Source organism: Salvia miltiorrhiza, unplaced genomic scaffold (genome assembly GCF_028751815.1).
Source record: "Salvia miltiorrhiza cultivar Shanhuang (shh) unplaced genomic scaffold, IMPLAD_Smil_shh fragScaff_scaffold_149, whole genome shotgun sequence".
Taxonomy (NCBI): Eukaryota; Viridiplantae; Streptophyta; class Magnoliopsida; order Lamiales; family Lamiaceae; genus Salvia; species Salvia miltiorrhiza.
Genome location: NW_026651424.1, coordinates 350,437 through 372,611, shown reverse-complemented (window position 1 = coordinate 372,611; position 22,175 = coordinate 350,437). Strand labels below are relative to the sequence as shown.

Below are 22,175 nucleotides of genomic sequence, written 5' to 3'. Positions count from 1 at the left end.
TTCCAGAAGGTAGTGATGCTAATTTTTCTTTTGTCAGCTTATAGCTTGAAACAAAAGAATTTATGCAAAAATATTCATTTTACCTTCCACATAATTGTCTCGATGTGGTATCCATTATTACGAACATTCTTGAAACTTAGTAAGTTCATTTTAAACTTACTAGAGTACAAGGCATTTTCAATATCTAATTTAGTATCATTTGACAAAATGATACAAGCTCTTCCGGAGCCTTCAATGATTTTTGATGCACCTGATATTGTGTTAACATTATTCTGATCTAATGTCAACTTAAGGAAATACTTCTTCTTTTGAAGAATAATATGTGTATTATTTACCAAGACAAATATCACAAGATTTCATATGATATTAATGTATATATTCATGCCTTGTTAAAAAAAAAACTCTCCGCAAAAACCCTATGGGAAAAATTCGGTAGAGGAAAAGAGTACAAGACATATATATTTACTCATATATTACAGTAGTCTCGTTAAAAACCTTAACTAAGAAAACCTCGTAGGAAAAAAAACTTAGTAAGGAAAAAAGAGTACAATCATTTGGCCTTTAGGGCCATTTGACCTTCACGGTCTAATTTTCAAAAGCATGTAATATATGTTTCCATTCAAGAGCATGTAATATTCTTCAGGAATATTACTTGTGCTACTTTAATAGCATCAACTTAAGATCTTGAATGTAATATTATTCAGAACACTACTTGTGCTCAAGGTCTAATTTTCGTGAGCATATAATATGAATTGCTCTTCAAAATCATGTAATATCCTTTAGGAATATTACTTATGCTACTTTAATAGCATCAATTTAAGATCTTGAATGTAATATTCTTCAGGAATACTACTTGTGCTATTTAAATAACATCAATTAATTTCAAGATCATTTCAAAATAATAGAAATATATAAATATAATATTTCAAAATATAACATGTTAAACCTCGAAATAAGAGCACAAAAATCACAGAATTTGCTTGGAAAAGCAGAAAAATCAGAAAATTTGCTTGGAAAAGCAGTAGTTCATATGTAAAATCAATCATATGTAAAATCAATTTAAGATCTCCATTGGATATATATATTCAATTTAATTGCAAATGAAGTATCAAGTGTAATATAAACTGGCATAATTTAGAAAAGAACTAGAATATATATTCAAGCAAATCATTTAATATATGCAGTGGATAAATTAATATATATTCACGTGTATATGAACTGCAAATCGAAAGCAATGGATAAATTGAAGCAAATCGAAAAAATACTTTTTTTTTTTATTAGCCCATTACTAATCACTGATAGATGAAACCTTTCTTAAAAATAAACCAAAGCATTAACGTGAAAAAGGCAAAGCATTTATATAGTTGAATTCATCTCAAAGGTCAACAATTATATACTTAACTAAAGCATTTAATATATATGCAGTGTCAACAAAGCATGAGATTAATGTAATTGAAAACATTTTTACAACAATTATCATAAAATATCAATGGTACCCTAGTAATTGAAAAATTGAACAATTGATTAAATGCGTCTCGTGTGGAGAAAAATCACAGCTAAATTGAGAAGCAATAGATCTAACTAGAATACAAAAGTAATTGAACAATAGATTAAAACCATGTCGACGTCGTAAAAGAATTAAGACTTCCAACGAACAATACACGTCTTATAAAAGTAATCAGATAACAATACGCAGAGAAGCAATTAATATTTTATTGAAATAATCGAACCAAAAGATTTAATAACTTCGATTACAAAGATCAAAAGTAAATTTCATAAATCTGCTATAGTACCTTGCAGGAAAGACACGATTCTTTCCTAGGGCATATCTCCAAATTTACTCAATTGATTAGAGACTCTGGTGCTGATAACGTGTTATAAACTAGAGAGAAGCGAGAGAATAGAGAAGAGAATACGAATGAAGTGTATCCAATATGGAGGCTAAAGGCCTCTATTTATATAAGTAGGAAATTAGGGTTTTAGGAAGATTTCTTGGTCGACACACATAAGATATATCTTATAGATATATTTACAACAATAATAATAATAACGGTAACGACAAAAAGACCCGAGAGCCCAAATACTGATTAGATATTGAAGTACGGAAACACGAAATTCCAAATCCAGCAACAATTGGATTTAAATATATTTAAGAGAAAGTCTGGATTTTTGTTACCGCTACTTCAATCATGCCTGTTGTTTTCTTGCGCTGACTCTGCGCGTTCGCGTTCACAGACCTACTCAGATATGCAAGAATTATCAAATATGTTTATATAATTGCGTCACATTTAAACTGTAAACTACAGTTTCCATTGTTTGTTTATCTAAAGTTGCAATCTTGATGCTCGGGAACGATGTTTGTGGGAAGAAGTGTGCATCTTTGTTGGGCTGCTGCGGTTTTCTGTTACTGGTTTTCGAGTTTGGCGGAGTCGCAGCGGGTGCCGCAGGATGAAGGTGAGTAACTGCTTCTCTTCTTGAATTTCAATTCGATGCGTGTTTTCAACTGTTTCCAGAAGCAAGATTGGATTAATGTTTCGTTTACTTGATTAAACTGAAGAATTAACTAACAAGCAAGATTGCTTTCTTGATCAAAGAAATGGAAGTCTTTAGTGATATTCTTGATTTTTTTTCCAGACTTGAACTCATAGATATTGAACTTATGGGCTTGAAAATCCAGAAAGAATTGAGGAGTTTTTTCATAAATTTTATTGCACATACAAACTGATAAGAAGCTGGAGGATTGGCTATTGTTTGCATGAGGGAATTCTGCTTATCTTTTTCTTACCAGTTTAAATGAGTTTGTGTAATTAACTGAAGTAATTGTCTGTTGTTTGCGTAATCATGTATATTTGTTTTAGGAATGGAACCACAATCTACTAGTACTGAAATGAATTTATAGTACAAGCAATAAATTTTCAAGAAATATATATAGTAAACTTACCAAAAGTAACCAAATATGGAGATGATGATTTGGATTTGTTGCTTTCTCTGTTTTCGTCCTTAGTCGATGTGTTCAAAGAGATAGCCAACGAGTTGGGCGCAGTACATTGGACATTCAATGCAGATTTATGTGAAATGGAGATGGGTGGGATCTCACAAACTCCTCCACCGAACTCTGATGGTTATGTTGAATGCAATTGCAATTTTAACAACAACACCGTCTGCCATGTTACGACACTGTATGGTTTTCATTTGGCATCATTTATCATAATTCTTCCGGCATTGGCCTGTATCGTAATGAATTTATTCATGTTTTCAACTTTATCATTATGCAGTGTGATCAAGAGTTACAATCTTCCTGGAGTTCTTCCATTGTCAATTGTAAAGCTTCAGCACCTCCAGCATGTGTAAGAACCAATTTCAATACCAGCTTGACCTCAAAATCTAGTGACTTAGTCTTTCATATCTAGAGCAAAATTAAGAGAATGCCTTTTTTTTCAGTGATTTTGCCTACAATCTCCTAACTGGTACAATTCCAGAAGAGTGGGCTTCAATGCAACTTATTTTTATGTAAGTTCTGTATTGCACTTGTTATTTTGCTATGATACATCAGCATTTCACTGATTGCTGACAACGCTGCCTGAACTTTCTTGCAGCTCTGTTCTTGTAAATCGTTTATCTGGACAAATACCAAAGTATCTGGCAAACTTTACTAGCCTTACATACCTGTATGTAAGCAGTTTAATTTTCTCTACTAGTACAGTGGCATTGATTTCATTATTGTGGTGCTTATTATAAGTACATGTTTTTTTCACCAAGTATCGGCAAACAAAATAATTGACAGGAAGCCTTTTCTTATTCTGCACTATTGTGTTGATCAGGAACCTCGAGGCAAACCAATTTTCGGGGGCTATTCCTCCTGACATTGGAAGGATGATAAATTTAACGACTCTGTAGGATCTCGTGTTTCTTATGAACTATATTATTTACTTCTTCAAACTAGTAATGCTCAAAACAAAAACTAATACTTAAAAGATTACAGGATCTTGTCCTCCAACCCACTTACTGGGGAGCTGCCGAATTCACTTGCAAATTTAACAAACTTAAAAGATTTGTAAGTTCTTCAATTTATTTGTTCCTTTGGAATTCTCTGGTGGTTTTAACAGTTTCTTTTTGCATTGCAGTAGGATAAATGACAACAACCTAAGTGGACCCATACCGGATATTATTACAAACTGGAAGCAACTTACAAATTTGTGAGATCTTTATGTACCCTTGCTGGCCTTGCAGTAGAGAGTAGTATAGATAACTCCTCGTATTCTTCAATTAACATTCATTTTTTAATTTCAATGAAGAGAAATGTTTGCTAGCGGACTGGAGGGGCCCATTCCCTCGAACATATCTCTTCTTGATATGTTACAAACTCTGTGAGTACACAACATTCCTGAGCTGACCCTCACCTACTATTTCATTCCTCGATATTTCTATATAGTTAACTTTGATAAGTATTCTATTTCTGATGGAACTTTAATGCACAGGAGAATTAGCGACCTAACAGGGCCGTCCCAGGGATTTCCGTTGCTGAGGAGCACTACAGGCCTAACATCGTTGTATGCTGAGTAACCCTGAATATTGAAATGCTTTCCGGTTAATATCTCACTCTCTATAACATAATAAGGTGATGCATTGTTGGAACAGGATATTGAGAAACTGCAAAATTACTGGGGAAATTCCTGCATATATATGGAAGCTTAGACTTCTGGTGATGTTGTGAGTAACCTAACCACTTCAATAAACACCAAGTTCTTATGTTGCTCGACATGAATTTCACTTTTGAGAAGAATAAATATGTGAAAGCAACCATCTTAAGTGACTTTTACTTATTTTCTTATAGTTCATTAGTTTGTTGTCTATGATATTGACAGGGACGTCAGTTTCAATATGTTAGAGGGTGCGATTCCAGGTCACATAGCTAGAAATCTGAAAACAGTGTGAGTGCAAGATTATATATTTTCACTTCATTCAACTCATCTTCTCTTACTACATCCCCATATCCTGCATCACTTCCAGCTTAATGAAATTTATTGAGCTTATTTTCCCCGAGTTGCTCTTTCTGGTTGCAGTCTTCAATCGGAAAGAACCATAAATCTGATCAGGCTAGTATTGTCTTTCCTGTCAACAGGTTCGTGACCCAAAACAAGCTGAGTGGAAAGATACCCGACACACTCTTGAAGGATGGAGGCAATATGTACGTTTTATGTTCTTAATACTCTATAGACTCATTCCTTATCCAGCTTCTATGCATGAAACATTATTGGGATGGACTTTTAGAGGTGGTTGATGATTCTTAATATTATATATAGACTTAGTTCTCTCACGTTGGACCACCTATTGGTAGATGCTCAGTAGCTCATCTTCACTGTTTAAAAAATTTCAAATTTGAAATCTATTTTTTACCAAATTTTTAAATCAAGTTTTTTTGGGAGCTAGTGTTTCTTTTGGGATATCTGGAAAGAGTATGGGAGAATAATAACTTTACTAAATGCTTTAATGTATGGCCTCACTGCAACATAATATGCTATAACATATATTTTCAGAGTTTTTAACACCTGGTTTTATTGATATGCAGTGATCTTTCCTACAACAATTTCACTTTGCAAGGCCCAGAGGAACCTGCTTGTCGACTAGACATGTAAGAAAAGCCATTGGGTTTTCCATATTATATAATTTCCAATAAGGGATGTTGATGGTAAGTTGGTAACATATCATTTTTTCTATGTTTCTCTGAAGCAGGAATCGAAAAGTAAACTTGTTCAAAGGCTCGTCTGCACCGGATACATTGTGAGCTGCACTTTGTTCTACCGTTCTTAGTAATTTTATAGTTTGACCAACAGAAGAGGTCTAGTTATTAATATACTCAATATCATTCCTCATGCTTACTCTTAAACTTCAACAGAAAACGAACTCTTCCGTGCACTGAAGATGTAGTCTGCCCCAGGTGTAAGTAATCCCATTCCTTTCTATCTTTTAAAACTCAAGATGTAGCGTGCCCCTGGATTCGGCTTATTTCTCAAATTTGAATATTTGAGTACATCTAATTTGATTCAAATTTGATACTATAAGTTTTAAATAGTTATGAGTTTGGGATATAAATATCTTGCATAAACATGAAACATAGTCAACCGAATCTTCCTCTTTGGTTCAGCAATATGAAACAGAAGATTATTTTGCTTCATTTTCTGTTTCTAATATTGATGCGGAAAAACTCTATATAGAAATCTTATGCATTTTTGTGATTAATGTTGTAAAAGTTCCATTCTGTTTATGTTTTCTGAAGTTGTACAGCTTCTCCATTTTTGTGAATATGTAACTAAGAATGTTAACTTTTTCTTTAGCAGATAAATGTTCGTTACAAGTTAATTGTGGCGGGAATGACTTGCGCATCAAAGAAATCGACAGAAAAGTTATATATGAAGGAGATGGTGGAGTTGATTCCGAAAGTTATTTAAGCACCAACAACTGGGGCTTTGTTAGCACCGGTGACTTCTTAGACGAACCTGATTACCAAAAATCACGTGCAGTCAAAATTCCCACGCCAAATCTCTCTGATTTGTACAGTAGTGCCCGCCTTAGCCCTCTTTCACTTACGTATTTCCATTATTGTTTGGAGAATGGGGTATATAATGTAAGCCTGCACTTTGCTGAGATAATTTTCACAAATGACAACACCTCATATTACAGTCTCGGAAAGCGGATGTTTGATATATACATTCAGGTTGGTTCAATATAGTATTATAGAACCTATTGTATTACCAACATACTTTATTGCTTTTCTGATACTGTTTCTGCATCAGGAGAAATTAGTGCATGAAAACTTCGACATTGAAGATGAGGCTCGTGCAGCTCAAAAGCCTGTGGTAAGATACTTCAATGGCAGCGTGACTGATAATACATTGGAGATCCGGTTTTACTGGGCTGGTAAAGGGACTACGCGGATTCCCAACAGAGGGGATTACGGTTCTCTTATATCAGCCATCTCAGTCGATCCAAGTGAGTACTTCCATTAATTTTGTTTCCTATGCCCCAATTTCCTGCATCCTCAACTTTCAACCATATGTTTATTTCATCTTTTTGTTCCAAAATTTATTTTATTTTTCCTCCATGCAGCTTTTAAAGTGTGTTCAAGTGGAACCAAGAAGCATGTGACTGCGTATATAATAGCTGCAGTTTTGACAGTGTTTGTTATTCTCTCGATATTGGGAATCCTTTGGTGGAAAGGTTACTTGACAGGCCGAAAACACGGTAGAAATGGTAAACTCACTGGATTTCTTATTCATATCTGAATGTGATGTATTGCAACTTAAAGTTGAAAGCTCATTCGATGAATTTCGCTGGACAGATCTTGAAGGCCTAGATTTGCAAACAGTCGTTTTGACCCTCAAACAGATTCGAGCAGCTACTAACAATTTTGACGCTGCAAATAAAATTGGAGAAGGTGGTTTTGGTTCAGTATTCAAGGTGCCGTCTTTACAGAAACATTGTTTATTAGATGTAGCTCCTGCGAGACCCCCCCCCCCCCTCCCCGTTTTTTGCTGATAGACATTCCGTTGCAGGGTCAACTGCCTGATGGTACTGTCATTGCTGTGAAGCAACTCTCTTCTAGATCAAGACAAGGAAATCGTGAATTTTTGAATGAGATTGGCATGATTTCGTGTTTACAGCACCCGAATCTTGTGAAGCTCTACGGATGCTGTATTGAAGGCGATCAGTTGCTGGTGGTATACGAGTACATGGAAAACAATAGCCTTGCACATGTCTTGTTCGGTACATATATATACGCTTATCCCTAATTTCTATACTCGCGTAGATTCCGCCTGTGATGATTTAGCTGACAAACAACATGTGGCTACACCTCAGAATCAAATGGAAGAAGCCAAATGATGCTGAACTGGCCAACAAGGTTCCAGATCTGTATCGGAATCGCAAGAGGGTTAGCTTTTCTCCACAACGAGTCTAGGCTGAAAATTGTCCATCGAGACATCAAAGCCACAAACGTGCTGCTGGATAGTGATCTAAATGCTAAAATATCCGATTTTGGATTGGCCCGGCTTAATGAAGACGAGAAGACGCACATTAGCACAAAAGTTGCTGGAACAATGTAAGTATGTTGGTGACCCTCTCTCCCTGGCTTCTCATGACAATAATAAGCGTGCTCGTCCTTCTTTTGCAGAGGATACATGGCGCCTGAATACGCGTTGTGGGGTTATCTGACTGATAAAGCAGATGTCTACAGCTTCGGTGTCGTGCTTCTGGAAATAGTCAGCGGAAAAAGCAACAACAACTACATGCCTAGTCACAATTTCGTCTGCCTTCTTGATTGGGTAATAAGTAATAACCATTTGATCTGCTAAATGATATAAGGATTCTTCTCAAACTGCTGCTTTCTGTTGGTGTTGCAGGCGAGCCACTTGAACGAGAGCAAGCACATCGATGAACTCATTGATCCGAGGTTGGATGGTGGTGCACACAGAGAGGAGATAGAGAGGGTGGTGAAGATAGCTCTGCAGTGCACGAATGCAACTCCATCGGTGAGGCCGACCATGTCGGAGGTCGTTCAGATGCTCGAGGGTAAAATGGACATCCCCGTTACATTGCCCGAGGGGAGCGCCTACACCAACGACGTGAGGTTCAAAGCCATGAAAGACTTCCACCAGGAGAGGCAGAGCTTGAGCACCGCCACGTGGGGGGAGTCGCAGATTTCAACGACGATACGAACTGGTGCAGGTTACTCTTCATCCACCTCTGGTTTTAATGAGATCAGTGAGGGTAGTATACCTTATTGATGATGATGATTGGCAACACATAATTTGTGATTAATTAGTTTTTTGCTTTTTTGGCGGGAGAGGTTATTTGTTAATACTGTTTGTACAAATTCTTGCTTGACAGTCGCTTCAGTTTTGTTGAATTTGAGGTGGTTATGTTGTATTGCATTGACATAATAATTATTCAAAATTTAATTATATGTTGGTGGCCCTCTCCCTGGCTTCAGTTTTGTATGTGGATAGAGGTTTCTAATGGCACAACAATATTGAGATAATTATTCAAAATTAAATAAATATAAAATCAGTATTTTTTTGGATTTATTATGAAATACAATATTTTCCTAAATAACTATCTAATAGGAAAATCAAGTCTTGTAACAAGATATTTTTTTTTGCTAGTATATAGATAATATTACAAGATGCCTCTTGTCATTTTCTCTCAATAGTCATGTATTGTCATTTTGAAACATTCATAAAAATTAACCCCTATCTATTTTTAGACATAATACATGTACTTGTTTACCTTTTTTTTCATATGATGAGTTATTTATTCCGTTTATAATATAATACATATATTTTTTCTCCACTTACACTATATTCAATTATTTTTATTATAATTCCTGTAGTCTCCACTAATCGTGCCTAAAAAGAAAAGAGATAATGAGACTCTAATTCATATTGTATAAGGATACTATTATTTTATTACTTCCTCCGTCCCACCTCACTTGATCTAATTCTTTTTGGTACGGTTATTAAAGAGAGTAAGATTATAGTGTAAAGTATGTGAACCTCATACTCCCTCCGTCTCAGCTTTTAGTATCCAACTTTCCTTTTTTGGTCATCCCATATTTTAATATCCATTTCTATTTTTGGTAAAAGTAGGTGAGGCCCTTACTCCACTTTAATTATTTTAACTCTCACATAAAATGTGAGACCATTATTCCACTCACAACACATCAATCACTTTATTAAAACTCGTGTCGTTCTCAACTGGATACCAAAAACCGGGACGGAGGGAGTATCTATTATAGTAAAAAGTTGTTACTAAAAAAGTAAATTGGCCAAATTCGATGAGACGGTCCGAAAAAAAAAGTAGGCCATGTGAATTTGGATAGAGGGAGTATATTTTTTCAATTCAAAAATAAGAAAAGAATAGAGAACTTTTGTGTGAAAGTAACAACAAACTTTCCGCTGAAGCTAGGGAGCTCCCCTATCCAAATTTTCAACAAGATCTGACGTCTCCAAACCACCATCTCTTCATTTACTCACCTAAAAAACTATACTCTCAATTCCACTAATATTGTTTAGATCGAATTTATCACATTTAATTTTTAAATATAATTTATAAAATAAATTAGTGACTTTAACTCAGATTTTACTATTCAATAATCAATATACTCGATCTTGGATCGCAAGGGATCTGGGCTCTATTTCACCGGATCTTATAAAGCAGAGCCCATTTCTTTACCCAATTGAATCTTCTCCAATTTAGATTTCAGTCTCAATTCTACCACATCCTTAAAACTAGCTCATCTCCAACTCGGAGAAATTAAAATTAAAATTTGAAAAATAATAAATGATTAAATGTAGAGAAAAAAGAGAGAGACAAAATGGAACGAAGGAATCGAAATGAAAAAGAAAAGAAAAGAATCGAAGTAAGGTTTATCCATGCAAAAGGACAACGCGTTTCTTGCCATTATTACAGTCAAACTTTGCTCACTTTGAATCGCAATTTGAAGCAACAAAACACAACACAGCATCGTTATTTGTTAATTCCAAAGTCCAACCTTTGACTCCACCAACACCGTCACCGCCATCGCCCTCTTTCTATCAACAAAAATCTCCGCCCCTTTTTCTTCTTTTTTCTGCAAATGAAGAAATCTTGAATACTAATTCCCATGGCTTCACCTCCGACCAAGAACCTCGGCAGCAACGCCGCTGCCTCGAATAATGCGCTAATCGCCACCCTCGGCAACTCAATCCAAGCTCTGGGACGCGGCTTTGACGTCACCTCTGACATCAGGTTGCTCTACTGCAAGGGCGGACCGGCCTCTCGCTTGGTGCATATCGACGACGACCACACAAGGAATCTTCAAATCTCCCAATCTTGCGTGATCCCCGATGTTTCCGTTGACATTGAATGTAGCAGTGGTCGGACTGATAATAAGAAGACCCCTGTTTGGAGCTTCCACGAGGTAATGGATTGATTGCCTCCGGGTTTTAATTTGTTCAATTACTTTTTTTTTTTTTTTGATAATTTCTTTGCACTTGATTTTGCTTCGTGGGTTTTCTCGTTTCTGGTAATTGCTCCTTGTTTGGATGTTGTATCTTGGTGGGTTCGTGTTGTTGAAACGGGGGGTTGTTTCTTGATTCTCTTGAAGAAGGGAATTTTATGACTAATCGTTGCTGCATAGCTTCTTTGGTTGATAACTATATACTATGTTCTAATTATGTGCCGTTGGTATTTGATTTGTTACTTAAAGTAGAATTGACATCCAAATGATTGATAAACTTTTCATGTAAGCCCAGAATATGTAGAATTGACAATTTGACATGTTAATTTTGAATCAATTTTCAGATGGCAGGATTCTTCAATGAATGTTCAGGTTTACCTGGTCAGATACCACTTGGATGCTTCAATGCCATGTTTAATTTCAGCGGCTCTTGGCAACTTGATGCAGCAGCTACAAAGTCACTTGCAATGGTTGGATGTACCATCCCGTTATTTAATATCAAACTAGTGAAAGACGATTTAAGTTTGCGTAATGAAATCAAACGTGCAGTTCCATATTCTTGGGATCCTGCATCCTTGGCAAGGTGAAGCATTCTGCAAGCCACTTTTACTGACTGATATTGCTCGTCTTCAATCTCATATGTGATCTGTATGCTGTTGCAGTTATAGAAATGTTGTAATATATGAATTTGTGAAAGGCTACCGACTTTATGGATGGAAAAGCAGTAATTTTTCAACATTGAAAATCTTTAAACGTTGTGTTGCTGATTTTAGAATGTAATTGTCATGACTTATCTGTTCAGAATCTCCTTCAAGCACCAAAGATGTTTCTATTGTTTGCCTCTTTTGGAAACTAGTACTAGAAGAAACTTTTCAAAAGGTCATGCTTGAAATTGAGTGCTGTAAATGTTGACTACCTGATTTCTGAGTTCCTGATATCATGCTTTGTTCCACAGCTTTATAGAGAATTACGGAACCCACATTGTTACCTCTGTAACAATTGGTGGAAGGGATTTTGTCTATGTTAGACAGCACCAATCGTCACCTTTATCCTTGTCAGATATTGAGAACTACGTGAAAGATATTGGAGATCAGAGGTTCTCAGATTCAAAGGTCAATACAAATGCTGGCACTTTAAAATACAAGGACAAGGTTAGTGAAGTAGCACTGCTTGAGTTTATACCATCATACTCCCTCCGTCCACTAATTCAAGGCCTTCTTTCCTTTTTGGGACGTCCACCAACTCAAGGCCTATCCATTTTTAGTAAGTTTTTATTTATATTTAATTGGTGGGTCCCAAAACAGTACACTTTTTCTCCACTCAACTAATAAAAATACACTTTTTATTAAAACCCGTGTTTTGCTCCTTAGGTCATGAATTAGTGGACGGAGGGAGTAATTGATTCTCACCCGAAGTATCTAAACTTTTATCAAGTGCATATTTCAAGCTTGGCGTATTCTTACAGTAATGAAGGTGGTTAAGTGAAATGTATTATTTTACCTGTAGGATGTTACGGTTATTTTCAGAAGGAGAGGGGGAGACGACCTTGAACAGAGCTACTCTAAATGGGCAAGGACCGTTGAAGGAGCTCCTGATGTGATCAATATGACATTTATGCCCATCGTTTCTTTGCTTGAAGGAGTGGCTGGGATAAAACACTTGGCTCGTGCTATTGAGTTATACTTGGAGTGTAAGGATTCGACTTTTGTTATTATTATGCCATCAGTCCAGTAGTATTTTCTTCTAAATCCTCCGCATCTCGTAGAATATGATTTAGGCTGAAGACTCAGCCTTTGTCATTATGAGGTTTGCTTTCTGGAAAGGTTATGAATATTGTTTCCCCCATTCATTAGGGGTTTCAGCGAGCAAGAAAAAAGTTCCAATATTCATATACGAAAGTCTTCTAATGTATGTGGTTGAAGCAAAATCGTATTGGTTGAAATCTGAATCAATGACAACTTAAAGAAATCGAACACCTTTCCCCGGTTACTGGGCTCTGATTGTCAGATTCCTTTTCTTCTACTACATAGAGGTGCCTCATGAACATACCATGATTATTTTAGTATTGAGTCAAAACATGTTTGTCCTACTCTAAAGAAATCGTCATTTTATAAAGAACATGCCATTGTTTCCTGTATCCTAAATTATGCGTTATATCCACTGCCTGCAGACAAGCCACCTATTGAGGATCTTCAGTATTTCTTGGATTTCCAAATTTCTCGGGTGTGGGCTCCTGAGCAGAACAATTTGCAAAGAAAAGAGCCTGTTTGTCCTTATCTTCAATTCAGTTTAATGGGTCCTAAGCTTTATATAAGCCCAGATCAGGTATATCACTCTAGAATTGCATTTTTCTGTTTTTAACTGTGCATTTTTCCGTTTTTAATTTAAGAATCGGTCAAGAATGCTCTCTCTTGCTAATATGTAATAATGATATGTGTTGTCTTCATTATCTTCCTCAACAATCAACATTTTTGCTGTGCACTATATCATTTAGTTCCACATCTTCCGGCATCTGAGACACACATCACAGGTTTTCACTTGTTATTGTAACCGCTCCTTGACGCCTTTCTAAATAATGAAATGTGGACATAGAAGTGAACCAAAGGTCTATTCCTAGCTTTACGATGAACGCTTCATCCTGAAATACTGAGCAACCTCATTGTCGTTAAGTTTTTATCGACCAGTAAGTCCAATTTAATAAAGATGCAGCTATATGCGCCCCACAACGTACCCCAAAATTTTGCACACGGGATTTGTGTTTTCAAGAGATTTCGGGGTTTGCTTAGCATGTTATGGGGTGAAAATATCACCCTCCAATATATTGTCTAACTGAACTGTAAGATATGATATTTGCTTTTAGGGGTGAAAATTCGAGGAGTTAATGATTTTGTGAATTTGCATGCATGAGTTCACATATGGGGTTTGATCTCCATTGGAAATGGAAATAAATCCCTCCCAGTATTTGAATATGGGGACGATGCCGTGTACTGTATGAGTCAAACCATCATGTTTGCTCTTCTACTATGAGAAGCTTAAACAGTAGGGATAGCTGATTTGTGGATTGAATCCACCATGTTTAATTGATTAGAGAAAGTGGGAAATATCTAATTTTGCTTAGTGATGGTTTTAGTAGAGTTGAGAATCCCTTTAAAAACAAAAATAACCATCGTTCATTTTCTTCTTCTAGCTGCTTTACAAGTAAATACTTGCTATCAATTCCGAAGTTTTCATGGTATTGCAGGTCACAGTCGGACGTAAGCCTGTCACGGGGCTCAAACTCAGCCTCGAAGGAGGCAAGCAAAATCGTCTTGCCATTAACTTGCAGCATCTAGTTTCGCTCCCAAAGATTCTTCAGCCCCACTGGGACACGCACATCCCAATAGGTGCACCCAAGTGGCAAGGGCCTGAAGAGCAGGACAGCCGATGGTTCGAACCTATCAAGTGGAAAAACTTCTCCCACGTGAGCACTGCACCGATAGAATACACAGACACGTGCATTGGCGATCTCTCTGGTGTTCACATCGTGACTGGGGCACAACTTGGCGTGTGGGATTTTGGTGCCAAAAGCGTCTTGCACCTGAAACTGCTCTTCTCCAAAGTCCCCGGGTGCACAATAAGGCGATCAGTCTGGGATCATAGCCCCTCAAATCTGTCAGCTGCACAGAAACCTGATGGTTCATCGTCTTCATTGTCACACGAGAGGGGTGATGGCTCCGGCCAAGTTGGAAAACTGGCGAAAATAGTGGACATGACAGAAATGTCCAAGGGCCCGCAAGATATGCCCGGTCACTGGTTGGTCACAGGAGCCAAGCTCGGAGTCGACAAAGGGAGAATCGTTTTACGTGTGAAGTACTCCCTTTTGAACTACTGATAGCTGTTTCTTCCCTTAGGAATTCATCTTCACAGTCTAGCAAGATTTCAGCATTTTTTGCACAGGCGACCCTATTTTGCCTATTCTTCTGTATATCTATTGATATAATTATTTGTTGTGCTTGAGCATTTTTGGATTGACTTGATGATTTTGTTACTTATTGAGTTACTGCACAATAAAGAAGTTATTTTTTTGGTTTCTTACATCCTATATTTCCTTCTCATATAGCAAACTTCAATAAACAAAAATTACACAGTAGTTTCAATGCTAATAGAAGACATTACTTGTGTGAGTTTGTAGTTTCTCTACCTTCTTTGTGTCGTGAATGCATGAAGTTCTGAGGAAAGCGTTAACAAGAGCGTCCAAGAAAATGATGCATCATCAACAGCGTCCAAGAAAACGAGTGACAACGTTTGTTGATGTTTAATAGTATATAACTCAGAAAACAGATATTTTTAGGTTCACACACTGTTGTTGAATATATATCTAGCACACTATTGTTGAGACCAAGGGAACGTTTATTTTGCATGATTGAGTATTTTTTGTTCTCAATAGGAGTATTTCTTCAATCCCACTATTTCAATATGTGATAAAAATAAAGTAAAACTAGCTTAAATGATAGAAATAATTAAGGGCTTTGGATATTTCAAAATTTCAATCCATAAAAGTACTACTCCCTCCGTCCCTAAAATAACTTCATCTTTTTCCATTTTGGGACGTCCCCCAAATAACTTCCTCTTTCTTTCTTTCCATTTTTGGAAACCTTTTACTATTTTTTTTATCTATCAAGGCTAATCCTTCAGGGTGTGGTATTTTTGTTTGTAAATTTATCATGAGAAAATAAGAGATAATTTTTTTTATCCTTTTAAATCCCTTCTTTCTTTTCCCTTATTTCCTACAAAATAAAATTTCGTTCTTAGTCTCATTTTCACTATAAAGGAGATTGAAGTGAAAATGATGAATGAGTAAATGTCAAATTCTATTTATAAGAAATTAGGAAAAAGAAAGAAATGATTTAAAGGGTAAATTTTGTTTTATCCTTTCCTTTTTTCACGATAAATTTACAATTAAAGAAAACACATCCTCAAAGTAAACGCCTCTAAAAGAATTATGATGTTAACGTTAAGCTTGCGGCTGCTTAAATAAGCCAAACTAGCATATCCCCACAATAGGATGCAAACTAGCTAGCTCCACAGATACGCAGATGCTGTTTCTCTGTTGCGTTGTTATTGTTTATGTCTGTCCACAATTTTGAGTTGAATATTTCAATGGAAATATTCCTATGCTTAAGCCGGCATCTGGTTCAAGAATGTTGAGACAAAAAGCATCTGTTTCCTCTTGTCTCATTCACACAACGCACTCCTCACCATCCCTATCATATCATCATAGCAGCCGCGCGTATTTATATCTCCCTTAGCTCCACCTTTGTCCATTCTCAATATTCTTGCAGCAGCATTCGAGCTACCATCAATGGAAACGGCTGAGCTCATCGAAGGGAAGGTGGACTGGAAAGGAAGGCCGGCGCAGAAAGATAAGCATGGCGGAAGCCGCACCTCTCTGCTCATCTTAGGCGCATTCACCTTCGAGAGCATGGCCACGTTGGCGTTGGCCGTTAATCTGGTGACCTACTTCACCGGCGTGATGCATTTCGACGTAGCCACCTCAGCCAACCAGCTCACCAACTTCATGGGCACCAGCTACATAGTCACCATCGCCGTCGCCACCTTAGCCGACACCTACATCGGCAGGTTTAAGGCTATTCTTCTCGTAACTTCCATCGAGTTTCTGGTAACAATAATTTTCATCCATCACTATTTTCTTTGTTTAATTTTCTTCATGATTTATGCACCGAATCTGACTTAATTATGTATGTTAGGGGCTCGGACTGCTAGCACTGCAAGCTCACTACGGCGGCCTGAGGCCGCCGCCATGCAAGATGTTCGACCCGACCTCAACTTGCGTGGAAGTGAGCGGAGGCAAGGCGGTGCTCCTCTTCGTCGCTCTGTACATGGTGGGGATCGGCTCCGGAGGGTTGAAGGCCGCGTTGCCCTCTCACGGCGCCGATCAGTTCGAAGACGAGGATGAGAAGGAGGCGGTGGAGAAGTCCAGCTTCTTTAACTGGCTTCTCCTTGCTCTATGCGTTGGAGGCGCAATCAGCTTGACGTTCGTTGTTTGGATCCAAGATCACAAAGGTTGGGACTGGGGTTTCGCTGTCAGCACTATCGCCTTGTTCTTCGCCATCATCGTCTTCGCCGTTGGCTTGCCGCAGTATCGAATCCACGTCGTCAATGGCAGCAGCGCCCTCACTAAAATTGCGCAGGTAAATATATATTGAATAATATCTTTATTCGTGGCGTATATAAAATATCTATTTTGTTGCAAATATATTTTAGGTTTACGTTGCAGCCATCCGCAACAGAAACCTTCAACTTCCCGAGGACGACAACGACCTCTACGAAGTCAGTCTGGACAAAGAAGCAGCAGACATAGCAGAACTCCTACCTCACACAGACGCTTTCAGGTTTCTAGACAAAGCCGCCATTGATACAGCTTCGAGCAGTCCGTGGAAGCTCTGCACCGTGACGCAAGTCGAGAACGCGAAGATCATACTGAACGTGCTCCCGATCTTCCTCTGCACGATCATCATGACTCTCTGCCTGGCTCAGCTGCAGACGTTCTCCGTGGAGCAGGGCGTGACCATGGACAAGAAGATGAGCAAGCACTTCCAGATCCCGCCGGCGTCCCTCCCCATCATCCCCGTCGCGTTCCTCGTCGTGCTCATCCCCTTCTACGACCGGATCATCGTCCCGTTCCTGCGGAAGTTCACCGGCATCCCCACGGGGATAACCTACCTGCAGCGCGTGGGGGTGGGGCTCATCCTCTCCTCCGCGTCCATGGCGGTGGCCGCCGCGGTGGAGGTGAAGCGGAAGCGCGTGGCGACGGAGCGCGGCATGGTGGACGCGAACCCCTTCGTGGAGTCGCTCCCCATCAGCGTCTTCTGGCTGACGTTTCAGTACTTCATCTTCGGCATCGCCGACATGTTCACCTACGTCGGCCTGCTCGAGTTCTTCTACCATCAGGCGCCCAAGGAGCTGAAGTCGATCTCCAGCTGCTTCCTGTGGACGTCCATGTCGCTGGGCTACTTCCTCAGCACCATTCTGGTGAAGACGGTGAATAGGGCGACGAGGGAGGCGACGAGCAGCGGCGGCTGGCTGGCCGGGAACAACATAAATAGGAACCATCTGAATCTCTTCTACTGGCTGCTCTCCGCCTTGAGTTTCGTCTAATTTCTGCATCTATCTCGTTGTTTCCAAGAGGTACAAGTATAGGCAAGATAGCCATGGAAGTACCACCAAAATGCGTGAGCTGCAAAGTGTAGATCAGTCGCGGTGATTAAGAGCAGAAAAAATCTGCGTGTTGATCATTACATGATGTGTGCTTGTTTTTACAGTTGATTGCCATTTCCTGAACCGGGAAAATTTCTTTGCTTTCAGATTTCTAGAGTTTGTAAACTTTGAAGAAGGATTAAAATGTTGATTGTAATTTAGTGTTGCACATTTTGTTTTAGTCCTCTAATCACACTAAAAAATAATACTCCCTCCGTCCCACTTCAATTGACACTTTTGAGTTGGGCACAAAGATTAAGAAAGGGGTAAGAGTGTAAAGTAGGTAGGGTCCACTTATTTTATATGAGTAGAGAAAGTAGAGACCACATACTATTTTAGGAAAGTGCCAATTGAAGTGGGACAAATAAAAAAGGTAAATGTGCCAATTGAAGTGGGCCGGAGGGAGTATATATACAAACATATATTATATTACTTTTAACTATTAATAATATTTTTTTAAAAAATAACTAATTAATTATAAATTATACTCCCTCCGTCCACTAATTCAAGACCTAAGAGGCAAAACACGGGTTTTAAGAAAATTATATTTTTATTAGTTGAGTGGAGGAAAAATATATTTTTATTAGTTGAGTGGAAAAAGGGACCCACATTTTAATTAGTTGAGTGGAGAAAGGGACCCACATTTGACTTTTTGAATTAAAATATGAATAAAAGTTTACTAAAAATAGATAGGCCTTGAGTTGGTGGACGTCCCAAAAAGGAAAAAGGTCTTGAATTAGTGGATGGAGGGAGTATTATCATAAAAAATAGTTACAATTTCACATGTCATAAAATAACTACTATATTTTTTTTTATGTCACGAAATAGTTGACATCTATGTGTAACAAAAATATATTTTGATAGTTTTGGATATCAAAAAATTAATTTGTTGCATGGATAAATGCCACAAATTTTATTACATTTTAAAAAAAAAATTACTTACATTTTTATGTACTAAAGTATATAGATATATGTGTTGGTGTAGTTAAACTTAATTACACTTAAAATGTAACAAATTTTGTGACAGAACTCTTCATATCACAACTATATACTCCCCTGTCCCTGAAATAAGTTTTTTTTTTTTTGGACGTCCCCCAAATAAGTTCTTCTTTCTTTCTTTTCATTTTTGGACAACTACCCACCACTAATAATATTTTATTTATTCTTACTTTTCACTTTTTCACGACTCCCAGTATTAATTATAACATTTTTTCACCTTTTCACCACTCCCAATACTAATTATAACACATTTTTCTTCATTATCAATACGTTTTACCATTTTTCCTTAAAACCCTTACCGTCCCCAAAGAGGAACTTATTTCAGGGACGAAGGAGTAATTTTATTAATTGTAATGTTAAAAAGGTTAATGATCGAATTAACAAAAATTTTTGGGTATTAACAATGGGCAAGAACGAGGCAAGACTGTGGGTGAGCGTTGCGGTGCTAGACGGGGAGACGCAAGGCAAAGAGCAGCTTACCTGGGCCGAGCAACGAGGAGCCTGACGAGGGGTGAAATGTACCAACGATGGGATGGCAGCGAGTCGGTGATTCGGGTTGCAGGAGAGAAAATTGACGGGGGCAGGAGGGGAGTGATTTTAGAGTTAGATTTTAATTTCTAATTTGGGCAAGCTGTAAGTACAAAATCGATAAATTAACGATCGATTTAATAATCAAATTTTCGATTTAATAGTCGAATTTTCGATTGTTAAATTAGAAAATAATAATAATGATCAAATTTTGATAGTTAATTTTACATTTAAAAAACCCATTATTAATTAGTGCACATTTGACATTTCAATTGTTAATTTAATACCTTCTCTGTCCCATGAAATTAGTCCTTTATTTATTTTGGGATGCCCCAAAAAGATCCATTTTTTTAATTAATATTATATAAAAATATTATTTTACTTAATTAATCTTATTTAATGTTTTACTTAAACGTGAAAATGATGTGTAAACATAATAAAAGAGTTGATTAATAAAGAAAGATTAAATGTATTTCTTAATATGCGTGAAAAGTGAAAGAGGACTAAAATAATGGGACGAATGGAGTATTAAAAAGATAGAACTTTATACTTTGATCGATAACTTTTGTTAAAATAATTAAATAAATAGATTAATATTAACGATCAAATTGTCAATTGTTATATTTTCATAAAATAAATATCAAATCAATATTTAACAATTGAAGCAATAAAAAAAATATAATTAACAATCGAAACTCCATAGATTTGATCGTTAGTTATGAGTTTTTTTTTAAATAATAGTACTATGTTTTTTCTAATAATAAATATTTCGGTCATTAGTATTTAAAAGGAATTGAAAAAATATAATTATCGATCGTTTGGGTCGCCGGTCGCGTTCTTTTTTACCGTTATTTTCGGTAGTTAATTTCAGGGTGGTTTTTTTCTCGTAGTGAATGGCGTGATCACTGATGAACATTACCTATTTACCTGATTGTTAAACTGATGACTCATAGCATACAAACGAGGCGCGGAAAATTTCAAGCGATTTCTGCCACCTCGATCTTCATCCATGGATACGTGGAGACTACACAAGAATCCACCACCGCTGAAAGCGTGAGTATATGTATCTCATCTACTCGATCGGAAACTTCGAAGAAATTCACTCAAATTTAGCTCTAATTAAATGGCTTCAACCGACCAAACGCCGGGGGCGATGCCGCCGGGAGACGGCGCAGTGCCGCCGGGAAAGGCGATGACGGTGGGGCAGCAGATGCTGGACAAGGGAGCGGAGATGATGCAGTCATTTCAACCGATTAAAAAAATGAGCCAGCACGCCTGTTCCTTCGCCATCTACAGCCACGATCTCACCCGCCAGATCCAGACGCATCACTACATAAGCCGCCTCAATCAGGACTTCCTCCAGTGCGCCGTCTACGACTCCGACGACACCGCCGCCCGCCTCATCGGTCAGATTCGTAACCGAGAATATAATTCACTGTCTTTGTTAATTGATTTGGTGACTGTGTCTCTGTGATTGCAGGTGTGGAGTATATAGTATCGAAGCGAGTTTTCGACACACTTCAGCTGGAGGAACAGAAGCTTTGGCATTCTCACTTCTACGAGGTAGCTTTTGTAGACGAAATTTTCTGCGATGAACATTTTTTTGGATCATCGATCCAATTTTAGTGCAGATCACGTCGGGCGCGTGGGTGAATCCGAGAGTTCCTGAGCTAGTCCAGAAATCGGAGCTCGAAGAATTGGCGCAGAGCTACGGCAAATTTTGGTGTACTTGGCAAGTTGACAGAGGTATTCGATTTTGGCGTTGAATATATGTTAATTGGAATTAGTGAAATATATAGATCGGCGGCATTGAATTCAGGCGATAGGCTTCCGTTGGGAGCGCCGGCGCTGATGGTGTCGCCGCAAGGAGTGAACATGGCGATGGTGAAAGAAGAGCTGATAAAGAAGAGGGATGAGAAATACAAAGTGTCGTCGAGTGAGCTTGGGAGGAAGAGGGCGAATTTCGCGATACCGGAGGCGGAGGCTGTGAATCCTTATGCTGATTACTGGATGCAGACGGGGAAAGGTTTCGCCATTGATGCGCAGGAAACAGAGATCAAATCTAGGGCTCCTTTCCCCTGATGATTCACCTGTAATAACTACGGAAGGATCCATTTGGTCTTGTCAAATGTCAATATTCATCCTTTCGACCAATACATATTTTAAAGTTGTCCATTTTGGGTCCATAGTCCATTTTGATTTTTTTCCATTAACTTTAAAAATTATTTAAAAAATACATATACTTTAAATATTGTAGCAATTTTTTCGCAATTTAAATTATAATAATTAAAATTGAATCTGAGTTATTGACGCGTAAATACACGAATTTTAGTTTATTTTATTTTCACAAAACTTTCAGAATTATTAAAAAAATAAACCAACTTAAACATTATTT

General features: G+C 37.7%; 3 protein-coding genes and 1 pseudogene across 4 annotated transcripts; all 4 read left to right on the top strand.

The window, feature by feature from the left end:
* Nucleotides 1-2,094: 2,094 nt before the first annotated feature.
* LOC131002591 (probable LRR receptor-like serine/threonine-protein kinase RFK1) lies at nucleotides 2,095-8,962 on the top strand. 2 transcript variants are annotated; one of them, XM_057929058.1, is made up of 24 exons: nucleotides 2,095-2,454; nucleotides 3,005-3,179; nucleotides 3,276-3,347; nucleotides 3,442-3,510; nucleotides 3,597-3,668; nucleotides 3,822-3,893; nucleotides 3,983-4,054; nucleotides 4,125-4,196; nucleotides 4,296-4,367; nucleotides 4,479-4,550; nucleotides 4,639-4,710; nucleotides 4,866-4,931; nucleotides 5,123-5,188; nucleotides 5,570-5,632; nucleotides 5,734-5,781; nucleotides 5,897-5,940; nucleotides 6,339-6,715; nucleotides 6,795-6,990; nucleotides 7,108-7,251; nucleotides 7,340-7,458; nucleotides 7,554-7,764; nucleotides 7,858-8,098; nucleotides 8,171-8,321; nucleotides 8,400-8,962. In XM_057929058.1, exons 1-24 carry the CDS (start codon nucleotides 2,355-2,357, stop codon nucleotides 8,781-8,783), a joined length of 3,030 nt encoding a protein of 1,009 aa, XP_057785041.1. In that variant the 5' UTR covers nucleotides 2,095-2,354; the 3' UTR covers nucleotides 8,784-8,962. The 2 variants fall into 2 exon arrangements, with proteins under 2 accessions (XP_057785041.1, XP_057785042.1); XM_057929059.1 differs by lacking the exons at nucleotides 2,095-2,454; nucleotides 3,005-3,179; nucleotides 3,276-3,347 and having other exon boundaries at nucleotides 3,463-3,510; nucleotides 3,597-3,672.
* Nucleotides 8,963-10,379: 1,417 nt separating this feature from the next.
* LOC131002590 (MACPF domain-containing protein CAD1-like) lies at nucleotides 10,380-15,070 on the top strand. The gene is made up of 6 exons (XM_057929057.1): nucleotides 10,380-10,957; nucleotides 11,341-11,579; nucleotides 11,952-12,147; nucleotides 12,503-12,686; nucleotides 13,167-13,321; nucleotides 14,238-15,070. Exons 1-6 carry the CDS (start codon nucleotides 10,661-10,663, stop codon nucleotides 14,865-14,867), a joined length of 1,701 nt encoding a protein of 566 aa, XP_057785040.1. The 5' UTR covers nucleotides 10,380-10,660; the 3' UTR covers nucleotides 14,868-15,070.
* A 1,058-nt stretch (nucleotides 15,071-16,128) lies between these two features.
* LOC131002589 (protein NRT1/ PTR FAMILY 4.5-like) lies at nucleotides 16,129-18,414 on the top strand (annotated as a pseudogene).
* Nucleotides 18,415-20,724: 2,310 nt separating this feature from the next.
* LOC131002588 (oil body-associated protein 2A-like) lies at nucleotides 20,725-21,955 on the top strand. The gene is made up of 4 exons (XM_057929056.1): nucleotides 20,725-21,186; nucleotides 21,261-21,343; nucleotides 21,412-21,526; nucleotides 21,600-21,955. Exons 1-4 carry the CDS (start codon nucleotides 20,904-20,906, stop codon nucleotides 21,860-21,862), a joined length of 744 nt encoding a protein of 247 aa, XP_057785039.1. The 5' UTR covers nucleotides 20,725-20,903; the 3' UTR covers nucleotides 21,863-21,955.
* Nucleotides 21,956-22,175: the final 220 nt, after the last annotated feature.